This window comes from Suncus etruscus, chromosome 2, assembly GCF_024139225.1.
Source record: "Suncus etruscus isolate mSunEtr1 chromosome 2, mSunEtr1.pri.cur, whole genome shotgun sequence".
Lineage (NCBI taxonomy): Eukaryota > Metazoa > Chordata > Mammalia > Eulipotyphla > Soricidae > Suncus > Suncus etruscus.
The window spans coordinates 64,817,018-64,835,326 of NC_064849.1; the positions used below are offsets into that span (position 1 = coordinate 64,817,018).

Consider the following 18,309-nt stretch of genomic DNA (forward strand, 5'->3'; position numbering starts at 1 on the left):
GCACGGCTGCCAGGTGAGGGGCGCCCTTGGGTACCACTCGGCTGTGCGCTCCCTCCCAGATCCAGCCACTGCTAGCTGGGCGGCGATGGGCCAGCCCGAACCTGTCCTGTCCCCGACAACGACGCCAGGACCGGCCGGGCGCCCGGTGGGCCGCTCCTGCAAGGCTCGGAGCCCTGTGGGCACGTGCGCCAGCAGGCTGCGAGGTTCCCGAGCCTGCAAGGCACCCATCGGTTTGGGCAAGGAGGCTTGGCTCTCTGGTGGTGTCTCGAGGACAGATGGTGCTGACGGAGAGGTGTCAGCTCCTGTGCTTCTAGATTGAGGAGAGACAGGTGAAGGGCAAGAGCAGGAGAGGGGCTGTGCTGTGCCACTGGGTGTCAGGCTGTGACGCCTGCAGGTTCCTCCACTGGCATCTGGTGCCCATTCGGTGGGCGTCGTGGGGAAGAGGACAGACAGAAGAGGGCCTCGTTCTGGGTGCTTGCTGGGGTCCAGGTCACTTGTGGGACTCAGTGGCATTTTCTTGGTCGTAGGGGGGTGACCAGAGCGCGTCTGGGTCAATCTCCACACAGGCACGATGGACGGTTCCCGCACGATGGACAGTTCCCGCTCTGACTTCGGCCGCTGGGGCGGGGGCGCCTGGTCCTCCTCGCCATCCCCAGAACCTGAACCTTCCCCCGAGCCCGATCGCCGCTCCCGCTCCCGCGGCAGCCGGGGCCGCTCTTTCTGGGCTCGCTGCTGCCCCTGCTGCTCGTGCCGGCGGAGGGACGACGACGGGGGCTCTGAGCCTTACGCAGACCGAGACCGAGGGTCCAGCGCTGGTGGCCGGAGACCGCCCTCCCGGGGCAGCCCGGTGAATGCTGCTGGAGATGGCACCATCCGAGGTGAGACCAGCTTGTCCACGGTGGAGGAGAGCAGAGACCCAATGCAAAAGATGGGGCATCCCACCTCTCCCCACAACCCCGACCCTTGACCGGGACCTGTGACTTTTGCAGAGGGCATGCTGGTGGTGCGGGGCGTGGATTTGCTGTGCGCCCGCTCTGACCAAAATCGTCGGGAACACCACACTGATGAGTTTGAGTACGACCAGCTGATCCTGCGCCGGGGACAGCCCTTCTTCATGGTCCTCTTTCTGTCCCGGCCCTACGAATCCTCCGATCACATTACCCTGGAGTTGCTCATTGGTCAGTGGAGCCACAAGGATGCGGGAATGGGGACCTCCCAGCCCAAGGCATTAGGGTCAAGCGGGCATCTCTGGGTCATTTCTCTCCCTCCCCCCCCCCCCCCCAGATAAGATAGGGTGCTCCTGTGTGTCCTTCTCTGTCTCAGGTATCTCCTCCCGGGGGTTACTCCTGTCTCCTTTAACATGGCTGCTACTGGGTCTCCCTCTCCAGGCCTGTCTGCCTCTCTCTGGACACAGCCTAGCTCTGTCTCTCTGAATCTCCATACCAGGACCTAGGGCAAGCATCTCTCTTGCTGAGTTGTGTGGTGACCATTGACAGCCCAGGCTGGTGATTAGGCTACTGCCGTGGGCAGTGACTCCACACACCCTTTGATTAGGCTCAATCTTGCCCACCCAGCCTCTAATTTCCCAGGTAACCCTCACCACCTCCAGCAGGGGTGCCCTGGGCTCTGGAAGCTGCAGACCTGGGGAGCAGGCAGGGTTAGCCTTCCTCACATGTGGGCTGGGAACTCAAATGCGGCCAGGCTGGCTCGCTCTTCCTTCCCAGACCCAGGACAGGCTAATGGGGGCCTGGTGTCACCTATCCACCTCTAAATTCAGTGTCAGGGGAACAGGTTTGGGATGTTAGACGGGGCCCTGCCCTGACATGTGGGCAAACATGGGGTGGGGACAGAGTTCCTTTCAGACTGTCACCAACGATGGCCCAACTCAGCCGCGCACACTTTAGCTCATGCACATTCTGGGTGGGGCCGGGAGGCCACAGCTTTTCCTCTGAGAGGCCACACTAGCTCCTCACATTCCCCCCCCCCCCATTCCAGGAAGCAACCCTGAGGTGGGCAAAGGCACCCACGTGATCATCCCAGTGGGCCGGGGAAGCAATGGAGGCTGGAAGGCGCAGGTGACCAAAGCCAATGGACAGAACCTGAACCTCCGCGTCCATACCTCCCCCAATGCCATCATCGGCAAGTTCCAGTTCACTGTCCGCACACGCTGTGAAGCTGGCGAGTTTCAGCTGCCCTTTGAACCTCAAAATGAAATCTACATCCTCTTCAATCCCTGGTGTCAAGGTGAGCCCTCGAGGTCAGGAACAAGGACTGAACAAGTCAGGGCTCCTTTCCCAGGATTAGCCTCAGTGCCTGCTTTCCTGGTTCTTCCACCATCTCCCATTGCCCAGGTATGACAAGTATGAGGGCATTTGTGTCCCGCCTAGCTCAGTGATGGAGCCACAGTCCCTCTTCCTTCCTGGGAACAGGACTGATAGTGAGAGGGGCTCCTTCCCTCCCATCAGAATTGTCCTGAGGAGGAGGGTGGGAGAGGAACAGACACATTTGTTCTGGGGACACAGATGACATCGTGTATGTGGACCGTGAGGACTGGCGTCAGGAGTACGTGCTTAATGAATCCGGGAGAATCTACTATGGGACAGAAGCACAGATTGGCGAGCGGACCTGGAATTATGGGCAGGTAAAGCTGGCCTGGCCCAGACTACAAGGAGCTGAGGATGCAGGGGCTGCCTGCCAAGGGCTTGAGCTCAGCCTCCATCACCTTTGCCCTCCCATCTTCCAGTTTGACCATGGGGTGCTGGACGCCTGCCTGTATATCCTGGACCGGAGGGGCATGCCATATGGAGGTCGTGGTGATCCTGTCAGCGTGTCCCGTGTCATCTCTGCCATGGTGAGAACCCCTCCCTGGTCCCCACTCCTGCCATTTCTTTTTCTTTTTTTTAGTAGAATTTTTTTTTCTTTATTTAAACACCTTGATTACAAATATGATTGTGATTAGGTTTCAGTTATATAAAGAACACCCCCCTTTACCAGTGCAACATTCCCACCACCAATGTCCCAACCACTCCTGCCATTTCTGATCCCCTCCAGGACCCTGGCTACTGAGATGGTTGAAGGGTCTCATCTCAGGCCCCTGCCCTTCATTGCTCACCACCCACCCCACTCCCTGCCTTCCTGGCTGTGTCCCAGCTCTTGTGGAATGCAGGGCCGAACCCCATACCTGGCACACCCAAGATTCACATTCTTGTGTCAGACCTGGGGGGAAGGGGGGGCAGCCCTTTGAGTGGTGGGTGGGGCTCAGACTGCCTTCTAGGGAAGGGGTGCTCACAAGGTCAGGGACTAGATTAGAGGCCACCCAGCATGTCCCAAACGTCTCCCCTTATTTCCTCCTGTCCCTGGCAGGTGAACTCCTTGGATGACAACGGGGTCCTGATTGGGAACTGGTCTGGAGATTACTCCCGAGGCACCAACCCGTCGGCATGGGTGGGCAGCGTGGAGATTCTCCTCAGCTACCTCCGCACGGGCAGTTCAGTCCCCTACGGCCAGTGCTGGGTCTTCGCGGGCGTGACCACCACAGGTAAAGGGGAACTGGGGCAAGAGCAGCTGAGGCCCTGCCAGGCGGGAGGGAGGGAAGCCCGTTCTACCTGCACCCTGCCCGGCCCAGCTGTGGCCACAGCTAGAGCAGGCGGGGGTGGATGATAGGCTGGTCTTAATTATCATTAATTAGTGTTAACAACCCGGAGAGAGGCCCAGGGAAGAGGAGGGAGAAGGGAGAGGCCAGGCACCAGGTCAGCAGAGCAGGTGGCCCTAGTTCTCCTCTCCCTCCCCCACTCCCTGCCTGCAGCTTCCTGAGCCTGAGGCCAGGGAGATATCATGTGGCTGGAGTAGGTGCTGCCAGCCCATTTTCATTTTCAGGGCTGTGACCCCAGTGCCATCACCGCCAGCTGGGACTGGCACCTCCAGAACCCTTTCTGACCCTGCTAACCCCAGCCCAGCCTGGCAGCTCCAGTGGCCCTTATTCCCTGTGCTAACTTGACCCCATGGTTGCCTGATTCTGGGCCCTGAACCCCCACCCTGCTGTCTACACAGTGCTGCGCTGCCTGGGTCTGGCCACCAGAACCATCACCAACTTCAACTCTGCGCACGACACAGACACGTCCCTCACCATGGACATCTACTTTGATGAGAACATGAAGCCCCTGGAGCACCTCAACCATGACTCTGTGTGGTGAGGTTGGGATTGGGACTGGGGCAGGTTCCTCCTGCTGAGGAATGTGGGCTTGCGGGCTTTGGGGAGACCCCACCATCACACTGGGTCCCTCTTCGTGTGCCTGCAGGAACTTCCATGTGTGGAACGACTGCTGGATGAAGAGGCCGGACCTGCCTTCAGGCTTCAACGGGTGGCAAGTAGTGGATGCCACCCCCCAGGAGACGAGCAGTGGTGAGATGGGACTCAGAGCTGGGCCCCCATTTATTATCGCCTTTCCAGCCCCTTGCGTAGATCTTTCTTTGTAATGGTCAGCATACTCAGGAGAGTGGAAAGTCCAAAAGACTCAAGAGGTTTCAGTGAGCAGTTTCCTTCCTCTAATAAATCCACTACTCTCAGCTGTTGGTTTTTTTGGTTAGGGTTTTAGGACCACACTGGTGGTGCTCAGGAGTTGCTCCCAGTGGTACTTGGGATACTATATGGTGTTATGGATTGAACGTAGGCCACCCACATGCAAAGCCCATTTAGAGAACTCTTTGTTTACCTCATTTACTTTTATTTATTTGTTTGTGTTGTTTTGTGGACCACACCCAGCAGTGCTCAGGGATTACTCCTGGTTCCACACTCAGAAATCACTCCTGGTGGCACTTGGCGATCATATGGGATGCTGAGCTGAAATTAAACCCAGATCTGCCACGTGCAAGGCAAGTGCCCTACCTGCTGTATTATTACTCTGGTCTTCCTTAATTTGCTTTTTATTTACAAAATCTGGAGATAATTGGGTTTGGAGTGATATTACAGCAGGTAGGACCAAGTTCAATCCCTAGCACCTCATATGGTCCCTAGAACCCTACCAAGAGTGATTCCTGAACACAGAGCTGGGAGTAAGTCCTGACTGCCACTGGGTGTGACCCAAAACAAAAAAATCTGGAGATAATTAATTGAAGGACCCTGTTCCTTTATTTATTTATTTTTATTTTGGTTATGCTGGGAATTGAACCCAAGGCTTCACACATGCAGACAAGTAGTATATTACCAAGATCTGTCCTTGGTCTTTCACCATAAATACATTTGAGTTGTAAGTCATTACTTTAAGTATATGTACTTGGAAGAAAAGGAAAGTATGGGATTGTTGACTTCCCTGTGCTCTCTCAGGAGGTTCTAGTTTTGTTTTCCTCTAAGTAAATGCTGAGTTCATCTGCCCTGCTGTGATCAGATGTTCAGGGGGAAATTCCAGGAATGTCCTAAGTGCTGAAGTTCATGTCATTGTGTGGCATGAGAGGGACGGTGCCTTTCTCTAGGTCACAGAGCATCAGTTCAGCAACAGAATAAAAGTAGTCCCTTGAGCATGGTGAGTTCCTTGAAGGAGGTAGAAAGAACCAAGTTTCCAAGAGTCCCTGAAATATCACACAGCTGGGCCAGATAGATAACAGACGCAATGACATGGTCCATCGCACTTCTCTGCAGAGGCAGACTCTGCACCTGTTCTCACACAAAGGCACCTGCTCTCAACCTCACATTCCACACAGGCCTTTTGCTCCCTCCTCACCATCCTACACTCCACATGAGTCCCTGCCCCTCAACTCATACTCTACATAAACCCTGTACCTCACCTCATACTCCATATGGGACCCCCCACCCCACAACTCACACAACCCCTGCTCTCCTCCTTACATTACACTCCACCCAGCCCATACCTCTTGCTCTTGCTCCTTCCTTCCCAGAACACTCCTCACCTAGCTCAGTTCTTCCCTGGGGTCTGAACTTCGCCGGGAGCAATGGCTGGCTCCTGGGCTGCATGACCTGCCAGGACGTGGGTTTGTGTGAGTTCCAGCTTCCACTTAAGCTTGTGGGGAAGGCCGTGGTGAGGGTAAAGACTCCCAACTGTGGTTCTGTGATTGTTTCTTAGATAATTATATCTTATGTAGGTTCCTTGGATCTTTAGTCTTTGGTGTTCTTGGTTTTGTTTGTTTATTTATTTGTTTTTGGAGGGGGGCACACCCATTGACGCTCAGGGATTATTCCTGGCTAAGCGCTCAAAAATTGCCCCTTGTTTAGGGGACCATATGGGATGCAGGGGATCGAACCAGTCTGTCCTAGGCTAGCACTTAGACACCTTACCTCTAGCCCACCGCTTCAGCCCCCCACCTTGTTTTTTTTAGTCTTTGGTGTTCTTGCATGTAATATGGGGCTAGTACAGCCCAGGTAGGCTGACTGGGAGGAATAAAGGCTTCATCATGTAAGACAGAGATTAGCAGTATGCCTGGGATGTAGGAGCTACTTGACCAGTATTAGTTCTTCCCACTCTCTCTGCATCCAGCTGTCCTGTATGAACTCGAAACTGACTTTGCCGATTAGTTTGCCTCCCTGAGCCTCAGTTTTCCACACAGTTGGAGGAGCCCTAATGATGGGTGTTTTATAAGGTTTTGTTTTGTTTTGTTTTTTTTGTGGGTTTTGGGTCACACCCGGCAGTGCTCAGGGGTTACTCCTGGCTCCATGCTAAGAAATTGCTCCTGGCAGGCACGGGGGACCATATGGGACGCCGGGATTCGAACCGATGACCTCCTGCATGAAAGGCAAACGCCTTACCTCCATGCTATCTCTCCGGCCCCTTATAAGGTTTTTATTGCAGGAAGGCCTTTACTTCCTCTTCCATGTTCCCCTCTGACCCAGCCTGTTAGCTTATCTCTTCTAGAAAACCCTTCTGACATGGTGAGGACAGATTAATTTTCTTTCCTAATCCCACTTCTGCTACCTCTACTCTGACAGAGATAACACAGTGAGCCAGAGGTGACAGATTGTTCTAGAAACTGCAAGCAGAGCCACCATGGGCTCTGATAGTGTCTTGATAGTGAAAGGATCTTGGCCTCAGTGGAGGTGACAGACATTGGCTTTGGGGCCAGCTCAGCCCTTGAAGGAAGTGTGTGGCCAACTTGGTAGCCAAATGAGGTAGCCAAGTACCTGGGATTAGTCACACCCTGCCCCTGCCAACTGAGTACATAGAGTTGTGCTTTTCTCTGCTCTCTCTGGGGTGAACTGAGTAGCTGCTGACACTCAGGAATAGGCACTGGCCTATCTCTCACCAGCTTCACCAAGAAGTTGCACCAGTTTCTCCAAGATCTGAGGAGTCTCTTGTGACTCTTTGGACCCCTTACCTTGGTCTCTCCCTTCTCTCAGGCATATTCTGCTGTGGCCCCTGCTCTGTGCAGTCCATCAAGAATGGCTTAGTCTACATGAAGTACGACACACCCTTCATTTTTGCCGAGGTGAGGCCCATGCTCCTGGGCTCCTCTGCCCTGAACTCACTTCTGGTTGCCTGGCTGTATGTCCCTGGTCCAGTCCCTAATCCTATAAATCTTAGTTTCGTCAACTGTAGAAAGAAAAAGGGGATAATAATGTCTGCCATGCTTCCTGTACTCAGGATCAAAAGAGATAATGGGTATGAAACAGTTTTATAAGCCATAAAGTCAGTGAAGCAGCGTGAGGGATTACTGTTATTATGGTCCGGTGTGCTGCAAATAGCTTCTTCCCTGCTCTCTGGCCTCTTGGGCTCCACAGGTCCAGTTCCAGCCCAGATATGCCAAGAAGCTCCTGTCCATGACCTTAGCCATTCCCACAGCTGCCAGAACCTGGAGGAGCCGGTGTGGGGTGGGGCAGGATAATCTGCAGAGCCTACATCAGCCTCATCCCTGATCCCCTGCTTACCCCCTTCAACAGGTGAACAGCGACAAAGTATATTGGCAGCGGCAGGATGACGGCAGCTTCAAGATTGTCTATGTGGAGGAGAAGGCCATAGGATCACTTATCATTACAAAGGCCATTGGCTCCAACATGCAGGAGGATGTTACTCACCTCTACAAGCACCCAGAAGGTACCATCCCTTCAAGCCTGCCAACACTGAATGATGCAAGCATTCACTATGGGCCCTATATCCTCACCTTCACCCTTCATTGCCAGGCTCAGAAGCAGAACGCAAGGCAGTAGAGACTGCAGCAGCCCATGGCAGTAAACCCAATGTGTACGCTTTACGGGACTCAGCAGAAGATGTGGCCATGCAGGTGGAAGCACAAGATGCGGTGATGGGGCAGAACCTGACAGTCTCTGTGGTATTGAGCAACCATGGCAGCAAACCCCGCAAAGTGAAGCTGCATCTCTACCTCTCAGTGACCTTCTACACTGGCGTTGCAGGTCCTGTCTTTAAGGAGAGCAAGAAGGAAGTATCACTGGCACCAGGGGCCTGTGAGTATGCTTGCTCTGCCTCCTATTGGGGATCTAGGTCCCTAGACTGTGTCATGGAGCCCCCAGAAAACCCTGTCTGACAAGTGTCTCTTTTTCACAGCGGACCGTGTGGTCATGCCAGTGGCCTACTCAGAGTACCGGCCACACCTTGTGGACCAGGGGGCCATGCTTCTCAATGTCTCAGGCCATGTCAAGGAGAGCGGACAAGTGCTGGCCAAGCAGCACACCTTCCGGCTCCGTACCCCTGACCTCTCCCTTACTGTGAGTGGGGCTTCCGGGATGAGGGGTGTGAGGGGAGGGGTGAGGAACATGTACTCAACCAGGAGCGTGTTGGTGGACTATAGTTCTAGGAGACTGCTGGGCAGAGCGGGAGGGGGGAGGGTTGGAGAGATAGTACAATGGATGGGGCACCTGCTTTGCATGTGACTCATCCAGGTTTGATCCACAGCACCCCATATGGTCCCCTGATTCCTACCAGGAGTGATCCCTGAGCACAGAGTCATGAAAATCCCCAACCACTGTCATATGTGACCTGAAAACAAACAACAACAAAAATGGTCAGACTAAGTCTGGAGTGTTGGCCTCAGTTTCTCCATCCTTAGAAAGAAATTTCCTCTAGTTCTCTGTTTATATCCTTTGGAGAGAATATATTAGAATTTCTTCTATGACTGGGGCCATAATGATAGTATAGCAGGTATGACACTTACCTTGCACATAGCCAACCTGGGTTCTATCTTCAGCACCCCATGTGGTCTCCCAAGCCCACCAGGAGTGATCCCTGAAGATAAAGCTAGGAGTCAGCCCTAAACACTGCCAAGAGTGACCCAAAAACAAAAGAAAAAAATGTCTTCTCTGACTGTCAGGATAGTGAAAGTGAAGTTCAGGAGGTTTTTGAGTCTAAGGGGTTTTCCCTCTCTGGGAAAACCAGACTATGGACTATGGGCTTTTATAGTCCCCCATGACAGGCTCCCTGATGTGAACTCTTTTTTCTCTCAGTTATTGAATCCTGCTGTGGTCGGCCAGGAGTGTGGAGTCCAGATCGTCTTCAAGAACCCATTGCCTGTTACCCTTACCAACGTCGTCTTCCGGCTCGAGGGCTCTGGGTTACAAAGACCTAAGATCCTTAACGTTGGGTGAGTCTAGTCTCTTCTGCTGCCCATGCCTCCTGGTTCATCCTGGGTCCCAGCCTTGTATGTTCTTGGCAGGCAGTGCATCCCACCTATCAGTGTGCAAGACAGCAACTAATATCACCTGACTCAGAGCAAGCCAACATGCTGTGTGCCAAGTGCCACATACATTTAAGTCTTCTGTCCACATCTCCTCTCGCCTTAGGGCACTAAGGCTTTGCCAAGGCAACATCAGCAATGCATCACTAACATTTGCCCAGCTCTCTCAGAAACTGGTCAGTTCCTTTCAGATGAAAAGCACCCTTTAAAGTACACTAGAGGACAGGGTCGGAGAGATATTACAGTGGGTAGGGAACTTGCCTTGCACACCTCTGACTAAAATTCTATCTCTGGCATCATATATGGTTCTTAAGGTTGCCAGGAATGATTCCTGAGTTTTGGGGGGACCAAAAAGCAAACAATATAAATAAAGTATACTGAGGGAGGGGGCAGAGATATAGCTCAGTCATAGAGCATTTGCCTTGTATATGTGAAGTCCTGGGTTCCACAACAACAGAAAGATAACCTGAAAATCTCCAAACACTTGGAAATTAAGCATACCTTTAGTATTTTATGATGTAAATGAATGTTGAAGGAGGAATCAGAGCAATAGTACAGTGGTAGGGCATTTGCCTTGCACGCAGCTGACCCAGGACGGATCTACGTTCAATCCTCGGCATCCCATATAGCCCCCAAACCAGGAGCAATTTATGAGTGCATAGTCAGGAGTAACCCCTGAGCATCACTGGGTATTCCCCTCCCCCCAAAAAAAGGAATGTTGAAGGAAATCACAAAATATTTTGTTTTCTTTTGGGGCCACATCAGGCAGGGCTCAGGGGTTACTCCTGGCTCTGTTCTCAGAAATTATTCCTAACAGTCTTGAGGACTATATGAAATGCCAGGTATTGAACCCAGGTCAGCCCTTGTGCAAGGCAAATGCCTTACTTTCTCTGCCATCTCTCCAGCCCCCAGGAAATCATAAAATAGTTTTAACTGATCAGAAAAGAAAAAACAAGATTTCAGAGACTACAAATATAGCCCTTGTTTTGTATTTATGAAGACTTGAGTTCAATCCCTGGAAGCACAAAAATAGATATGGGCTGGTGAGATAGCTCAAACAACTGATCACATGCTTTACATGAGGCCTGGATTCATCTCCCAGCAGTATGTGATTTCCCTAAGTACCATCAGGAGTGAACCCTGAGCACAGAGCAGAAAGTAGTGACACCCCACACACCAACACTATTGGGTGTAACCATCCCCTCCAAAAAAGGGAAGAAGAGAGTGAAGAGGAAATGTGAGAGGATAAAGCACACTAAAAACCTGGAAGATTGCTCAGAGGCTTAAAAGCTTGGTTGGCGGGCCCAGAGAGATAGCACAGTGGCGTTTGCCTTGCAAGCAGCCGATCCAGGACCAAAGGTGGTTGGTTCGAATCCCGGTGTCCCATATGGTCCCCCGTGCCTGCCAGGAGCTATTTCTGAGCAGACAGCCAGGAGTAACCCCTGAGCACCGCCGGGTGTGGCCCAAAAACCAAAAAAAAAAAAAGCTTGGTTGGCAATGAAAAGTTTGTGAATTTAAAGCCCATTGCTGTTCATATACTGAATTGATCAGCATAATCCCTCTATGATTCCCTAAACCACCCTAAAGGTGGTTCAATCATTTATAAAGTGCTCCAGGCAAATTTGGGGATCTGAGCTTAATCCCTGACCCTACACTGTCACCAAGGCCATCTTAAGTATTTCATGGTTTGGGGAGTTCAGTGAGGGAAGAAAATTCATTAGTAAAACTTCAAAGCATGAAGGGCCAAAGCGATAGTACAGTGGGTAGGGTGCTTGCCTGGCACTCACTATCTTGGGTTCAATCCCTGGGTCTGCTAGGAGTAACTTCTGAGCACAGAGCCAGGAGTAACCCCTGAGCACCGCTGGGCACGGCCCAAAAACAAAATAAAAAAAATTAAGTATGGGGGCCTGAGAGATAGCACAGTGGTAGGGCATTTGCCTTAGATGCAGAAGGATGGTGGTTCGAATCTCGGCATCCCATATGGTCCCCTGAGCCTGCCAGGACCGATTTCTGAGCGTAGAGCCAGAAGTAACCCCTGAGCGCTGCCTGGTGTGACCCCCCCCCCAAAAAAAAAATTAAGTATGGAGCCATAGATATAGTAAATGGATAAGGCACTAGCCTTACATACAATTAACTTAGGTTCAGTCCCCACATATGATCCGCCAAGTCCTCTCAGGAGTCCTCTCAGCATAGAGCCAGGAATAAGCCAAGAATAAGCCCTGAACACTGTTACGAGTGGTAAACAAACAAAAATCTAAAGGACATTGAGATCTTTCTGTGATTTTAAAAGAATTGAGTTTAATGTCTTGGATTTGATCCCTTTGGGTTAGTGGCTTATCTCTCCTAAACCTCAGTTTTCCCTCCTGAAGTTTGATGAAATTAGATGAGGTCATGCATAGAAAACATTTTGTGTAGAAAGTGTTCTCCTGTTATTTTGGTTGCTGCCGCCTCCTCCTCCCCCTCCTCCTCCACTACTTCCTCCTCCACCTCCCCCTTTCCTCCTCTCTTTTTTCCTCTTCACCCAGAAATCGCTCCTGGCAGGCAGGGGACCATATGCAATGCTGGGAATCAAACCTAGGTCCCTCCAGGTTGGCCTCGTGCAAGGCAAAAGCCTGCCAGATCACCGTGCTATCGCTCCAGCGCTTTTAATCCCTTCTTACATGGGGCATGTAACTGTTCCCATTCTCTAAATTTTAACAAATGGGTTCCAGAGAATGAGTAGCAGTTAACACCCTCCTTTAAGGTTTGGGTAGGTTTTTATTTATTCATTTTGATTTTGGGGCCACATCAGCAGTGCTCAGGGATTAATCCTAACTCTGCACTTAGCAATCACTCCCATCTCTGTTCAGGGCACATATGAGATGCCAGGGATTGAACTTGTCATGTGCAAGGCAAGTTCCCCACCTACTGTATTATCTCTCTGGTCCTGTTTGGCTAGTTTTTAATCTGTCATCTCTACACATTAAGTGATTATCATTGAGCTTAATGGGCCTGTCATCCTTTTTCTTGTATACTCTGATGATGAGTATTGTTTTTTTTTATTTGTTTTTTTGTTGTTGCTTTATTTTGCCACACCCAGCAATGCTCTGGGGTTACTCCTGGCTCTGCACTCAGAAATTGATCCTGGCAGGCTCTGAGGACCATATGGTATGCTGGGTATTGAATTCATTTCAGCTGCATGCCAGTTAAATGCCCTACTATGCTATTACTCCAGCCTGGGTATTGTCTTCTTTCAGAATTTCTTTAGTCTTACTTTCCAGCTCCTCTGGAATAGTGAAGCTAATACATCCCTCTTGATTTCTATGAATTATTTGTAAATAACCCTAAACACATTTGGGGTTTTCTAGGATGACTATTTATAGTTCACTGTGCCCTTTTCAAACAAGAGCCTGAAAACTTGTCTTTTTTTTTTTCATCTGATTCTACTTTGGAGGGCCTCCAAAATAATGTGGAAGGGGCTCAGAGGCCAATTCTCAGCAGGTATGGAGAATGCTTGGTCCTACTGATGTGCTTCTTTGAGACACCAGGTCTACACACAACCATACTGAGATATGCATGAGGTATTGGGATTGAACTTGGGGTCTCGTACACACCAGGCATGTACTCCAGCCCTGTGAGCTCTCCGTTGTTTTTATTTTGACTCCTGCACTTTCAGCTCTGGGTGCAGCTTAGGAAGTTGGCTCCCTGCCACAGGTATCTCTAAGCTCACCAGGTACAAACTGCATCCCTGGCCACTGCTTGTTGCTTGGTGGGTCATGAGAATTAAGCAGCTATTCCAGAGGGAAGACCCTCATCCAGCCAGACCAGCTCTGTGCCCATTCAGGGCACCCAAAGTGCTGCACTCCTGGGCTTGTGGCGTCATCATTCACACAGTCTCACATATGCACATAATGCCCATCCCTCTCTGGCGACAGCACAGAAGCTGGCAGGAAAGCTGGAGGCTGACCTTCATGATCGACTTCCTGGGATTGAGAGACAGTTTAACAGGCTGAGAGTCTGTTTGGCATGCAGAGGCCCAAGTTCCATCCTTCTTTGCAGCTGGTCCCCAAAATACTGCCAGATGTGGTCCAAACAACAAAATTGCTTTCTAGGCAATTTTCTAGCTGGGGGTACAATTCTTCTACACACACCCCCAATAAGAATCTGTGTGGAAGGCAGAGGTCCCAGCAACTCTGCCTGTCCCTCAACACAGCACATCTAAAGGGGCAAGGACAGATCACTAAGAACTGTCCCTTTCAAGTGTAATGGGCCTCTCAGATAGTGATAGAGACTGCTGCAGGTGTCTCTCCTTTCCTGTTCTTTTTTGTTTTGGTTTGATTTGGGGCCACACCCGCCAAAGCTCAGGGGTTACTCCTTGGCTCTGCGCTCAGAAATCACTCCTAGCACGCTTGGGGGACCATATGGGATGCCGGAGATCAAACCCTGATCCGTCCTGGGTCAGCGGCATGCAAGGCAAGCTACCCTGTGCTATCACTCCAGCCCCTTTCCTCTCCAGTTTGGCAGAATCTGGAGCGGTCTTCCCTACAATCCCATCAACCGCCTAGGATCTTCTCACCTATGCCTTCCAGCGACAGGCAGAGGATAGGCACCAGGTCTCTAACTGTGGGTGATAAGATGACTAGAAGACAGTTTCCCAGGGCAGTTTCCCAGTTTCCTGACCTTTTCTGTGCTTCTTCCCATGCCAGAATCCAGGCTGGGGCTCCAGAACCACTGAAAGCCCCAGAAGACAGTAGGGATCTGGGTGTTGGTATCTGTTGAATTCCAAGACAGGCATTTGCACATCAAAGGCTGTGGGATGGTGCTCCATTATAGCATAAGGTGTGCCCGCCCAGTGTGGTGACTGACCACTTAATAAACATTCCAGGACCTACTCCTCCAGTTGACTGCTGTCACCACCAAGGCAGTCACCAGGGAAGGCCCAAGGGCTGTTCCAAATTCTTCTCGGGAATTCCCCCCAGTCCCCTGAATCATATTTTCTAGACTGTTTAGGATGCTTTCTTATGGGCTGGACTTTAGGGGAACATGTCAGACTAATAAGGTAACTTAATAGGTGGGTAAATGATATGATCAGAAACTTGGCTATAAAGAAAGACTGTGTGTGCATGCATATATGTGTGTGTGGGTGAGTAAGAGAGAGAGAGAAAAGAGGAGAGAGATGGAGAGAGGGAGGAACTGTGAGTGTGTGTGTGTGTGTGTGTGTGTGTGTGTGTGTGTTGTGTGGTGTGTGTAATTTGGAGGATGTTTAAAATATCCCCACACTGGTGACACAGATACCAAGGACAGAAGAGATCTTGACAACCTTTGTGGGAAGCTAGAGAGCACTTTCTTCTAGAAATAATGACAGAAACAAAGGATTAATTCTGAAATAAGACAATTCAATTAATAGACTTAAATGGACTTTTGTTTTTGGCAATGCCTGGTGGTGCCTATGGGATGCTGAGGATTGAACCCTAAAAGTCCAGTATAAGAATATACACTTGAGGGCCCAGAGAGATAGCACAGCGGCATTTGCCTTGCAAGCAGCCAATTCAGGACCAAAAAAGGTGGTTGGTTCGAATCCCGGTGTCCCATATGGTCCCCCGTGCCTGCCAGGAGCTATTTGTGAGCAGACAGCCAGGAGTAACCCCTGAGCACCGCCGGGTGTGGCCCAAAAACCCAGAAAAACAAACAAACAAAAAAAAAACAACAAAGAATATACACTTGAGCTTTCTCCTTGGCCCCCTTATATGAACTTTTGAAGGCTGGTCTGAGTATAAACAATTTAACTTTTTCTTTTTTTTCTTTTTTCTTTTTTTTTTTTTGTGTTGTGGACTTGGGGCTTACTCTAGTTCTGCACTCAGGGATCACTCCTGGTGGGTCTTAGGGTACCATATGTTTGCCAGGGATGGACCCCAGGTCATCCATGTACAAGGCAAGAGTGCTTTGCTCTACTCTCCAACCTCACAATTTTAACTTTCTGTCTGTAGGGGGGAGAAATGGACACTAATTAAAAACATAAGCTTGTAACAGATGTTAAGTTATGAACTTAATTTCTAGTTACATATTATGGTAAGAAGTCTAGAAATTAAGTTTGTAACTTCAGAGATAGGACTGGGCTAGAGATACAGATATGATAGATATAAAAGGGGGCCAGAGTGGTGGTACAAGTGGTAGGGCATTTGCCTTGCATGCACTAACCTAGGACGGACCACAGTTTGATCCTCTGGCATCCCATATGGTCCCCCAAGCCAGGAGCGATTTCTGAGGGCATAGCCAGGAGTAACCCCTGAGTGTCAGCAGGTGTGGCCCAAAAATCAAAAAAAAAAAGTGAATTCACAGCTATTCTATTTTTGGTAAACTGTGTTTTGTAGCTTCCTTGGCTTATTCTTATTAGGGCAGAGTGAGTTCTTCTTTGTATCTGTCTAGCTCTCTAACTAGATCTCTATCTGTCTCTCTCTCCCTGTTCTCCTACATCATGAGCTCAAAGGCACTTTTTAATGCTCAAAGGCACATCTGATTCCACCCTTCTTATTTTATATGCACTTCCAGAGGGTAAGGATGAGATGTTCAGTCACTTGTTCTATCAGAAATACAAATACTGTGTTTTCGAGTTGGAGAACAGACTCCAAGCTAAGTATTTTGCCCCCAAGGAAGATTCATCCTTAAACTTGAGGTATTGGCTTATTCTCAACACTTAGATCTCAAGACTTTGTTGTCTGCTGAGGTCTGCCTCCAAGGCAAGCTAGGGCTGGGTAGGGGTGGAGGAAAAGGTTTAACTTTTACAGCAAGGCTGTAAAGGACAGAAGCTGGCAGATAAGCCTGGCCAGGTGTGTGGAGTGCAGGTGGCTGGAGCTGGGTCAGGGGAGAGGCTTTTTCCTGAGGGCAGGAGGTTTTCGGAATCCTCCCTCTCTGGGGGTGCCTTGAGACAATCTAGAGTCAGCCCAGGTGGGTTCCAGGAAGGAAAGGGGATGGTGGGTAGAAGGAATGGTGGGGTTGATGAGGCTGTGCAGGTGGTTGGTTGAGTCAGTGAGCCTGTGTGATGGGTTAGGGAGCTTCGCCTCAGCCAAGTAGCATCAAGGAAGCCACATCCCCAGGGAGTTCACTCTTTGAGTGGTTGTAGGCTCGACTGGGGGAATGAAATGGAAGGAAAGAGGCCAGATGTGTCTGACAAGGACTGGGGAAGAACATTAGACAGTAAATGTCTCTCCCTCTGCCCCTCCATCCTCTCCTGTTTCCTCCTGTCTCCTTGCACACACCACTCACTTTTGTCTTTATCCTTATCTCTTCCTCTCCATTCGTCTCACCTGTGCCCTTAACCCCCATGCTTGTCTATTTCTCTCTCACACATACAGAATCACAAACACGTGCTCTTTGAAAGATGGCCATTGTTCTTAGAACTTGGCTTTTTTTTTTTTTCGGAGATAATGCCTTTTGGGGCTCCTTGTAAAAAAGATGATTGTGGCAGAGGGAAATTAATTTTCCTCCAAGTTCTTTCTCAACAAGAAGCATTTAGCAATCAATCTACAGGGTTGAGCCCCAGAGTCAGGACTTGGAGTTGCCTTGAGTTGGGAATCTGTAGAGGGGCCGGGGTCTGTCTGCTGAAGAAGGAGGTGGGAGGAGACACAGCACCCTGTCTGTTCAGGTGTGGGAGAGAGGGACTCATGGGACTGGGTGTGATGAGGCGTTTTCCAGCTCAGTAGCTAGGTGAGTGGCCCAGATACAGCTCTGGCTCTGTGGAGGCAGGTTGGGGCTCAGGCTGGAGACTCCAGCTGAGCCCAACCATGACTGTAGGGTTCCACTTCTCCCCTTCCTTCCCAGATGCACCCCCTTGCTTCCCACTCCTATACTAGCTTCATAGTCCTATGTCCTCAGTCATTCCAGGGCCATGACAATATCTCTACCCACAGGGACATTGGAGGCAACGAGACAGTGACGCTACGGCAGACATTTGTGCCAGTGCGGCCAGGCCCCCGGCAGCTCATCGCCAGCCTGGACAGCCCACAGCTTTCCCAGGTGCATGGGGTCATTCAGGTGGACGTGGCCCCAGCTTCCAGTGGTGCAGGCTTCTTCTCAGACGCTGGAGGTGATGGCGAGAGCATCCCCATGTCATCTCGAGGTGGGGCTTAGCCCTGGCCAGGAGCGTGAGGAACAAGGACATTGCCCCAAGACGGGGGTTTTCCACAGAGCAACCACAGAGCAGGTGGCTGAGGTGGGGAGAACAGGCACCCAGAAGGGGGCCTATCTCCACTTGTACTGGGCGGTAGAAATGCTAATAAACCATTTTGTAATGAAGCTGTCCTTGGTGTCTCTGTCAGGCCAGGACAAGGAGTGTGGGCCTCACTGTCTGCCCTAGGATGCACATGGCCCTCCTGCTTACCTGGTGCTGGCAGGGATGAAGAAGTGAGTCAGGGGCTCAAGGCCAGGCCTATTCTCCCATTTATCTCTTTCTCATTCATTCACCTCGCCAGTTTTCCCTCACCTAAGGCTACTTCCATGGCTCAAAACAATAATTTATCAAGTAGGGCACTTGCCTTGCATGTAGCCAACCTATATTTGATCCCAGCACCCCATATGGTCCTCTGAGCTGGCCAGGAGTAATCCTTAAGAACAGAGTCAGAAGTAAACCTGAAACTGCTAGGTGTAAAACTGAAAAAAAGATGTTTGAAAATCCCCTATTGGGGATAAGGACACCAGTTC

At 50.6% G+C, this 18,309-nt stretch overlaps 1 protein-coding gene across 1 annotated transcript; it reads left to right on the forward strand.

Moving 5' to 3' along the window:
• Positions 1 to 589: 589 nt before the first annotated feature.
• On the forward strand, positions 590 to 17,739 carry TGM1 (transglutaminase 1). Its single transcript, XM_049768202.1, has 14 exons — positions 590 to 878; positions 990 to 1,178; positions 1,996 to 2,244; positions 2,523 to 2,641; positions 2,744 to 2,851; positions 3,364 to 3,538; positions 4,051 to 4,189; positions 4,299 to 4,402; positions 7,346 to 7,434; positions 7,886 to 8,039; positions 8,126 to 8,407; positions 8,508 to 8,668; positions 9,404 to 9,540; positions 17,520 to 17,739. Exons 1-14 carry the CDS (start codon positions 590 to 592, stop codon positions 17,737 to 17,739), a joined length of 2,415 nt encoding a protein of 804 aa, XP_049624159.1.
• The last annotated feature ends 570 nt before the right edge of the window (positions 17,740 to 18,309 follow it).

Coding starts and splice junctions, on each gene's coding strand:
- TGM1 (XM_049768202.1), top strand. CDS start 590: ATGGACAGTTCCCGCTCTGACTTCGGCCGCTGGGGCGGGGGCGCCTGG. Junction 2,245..2,522: donor CTTCAATCCCTGGTGTCAAG/GTGAGCCCTCGA, acceptor CTGGGGACACAG/ATGACATCGTGTATGTGGAC. Junction 9,541..17,519: donor CCTAAGATCCTTAACGTTGG/GTGAGTCTAGTC, acceptor CTCTACCCACAG/GGACATTGGAGGCAACGAGA.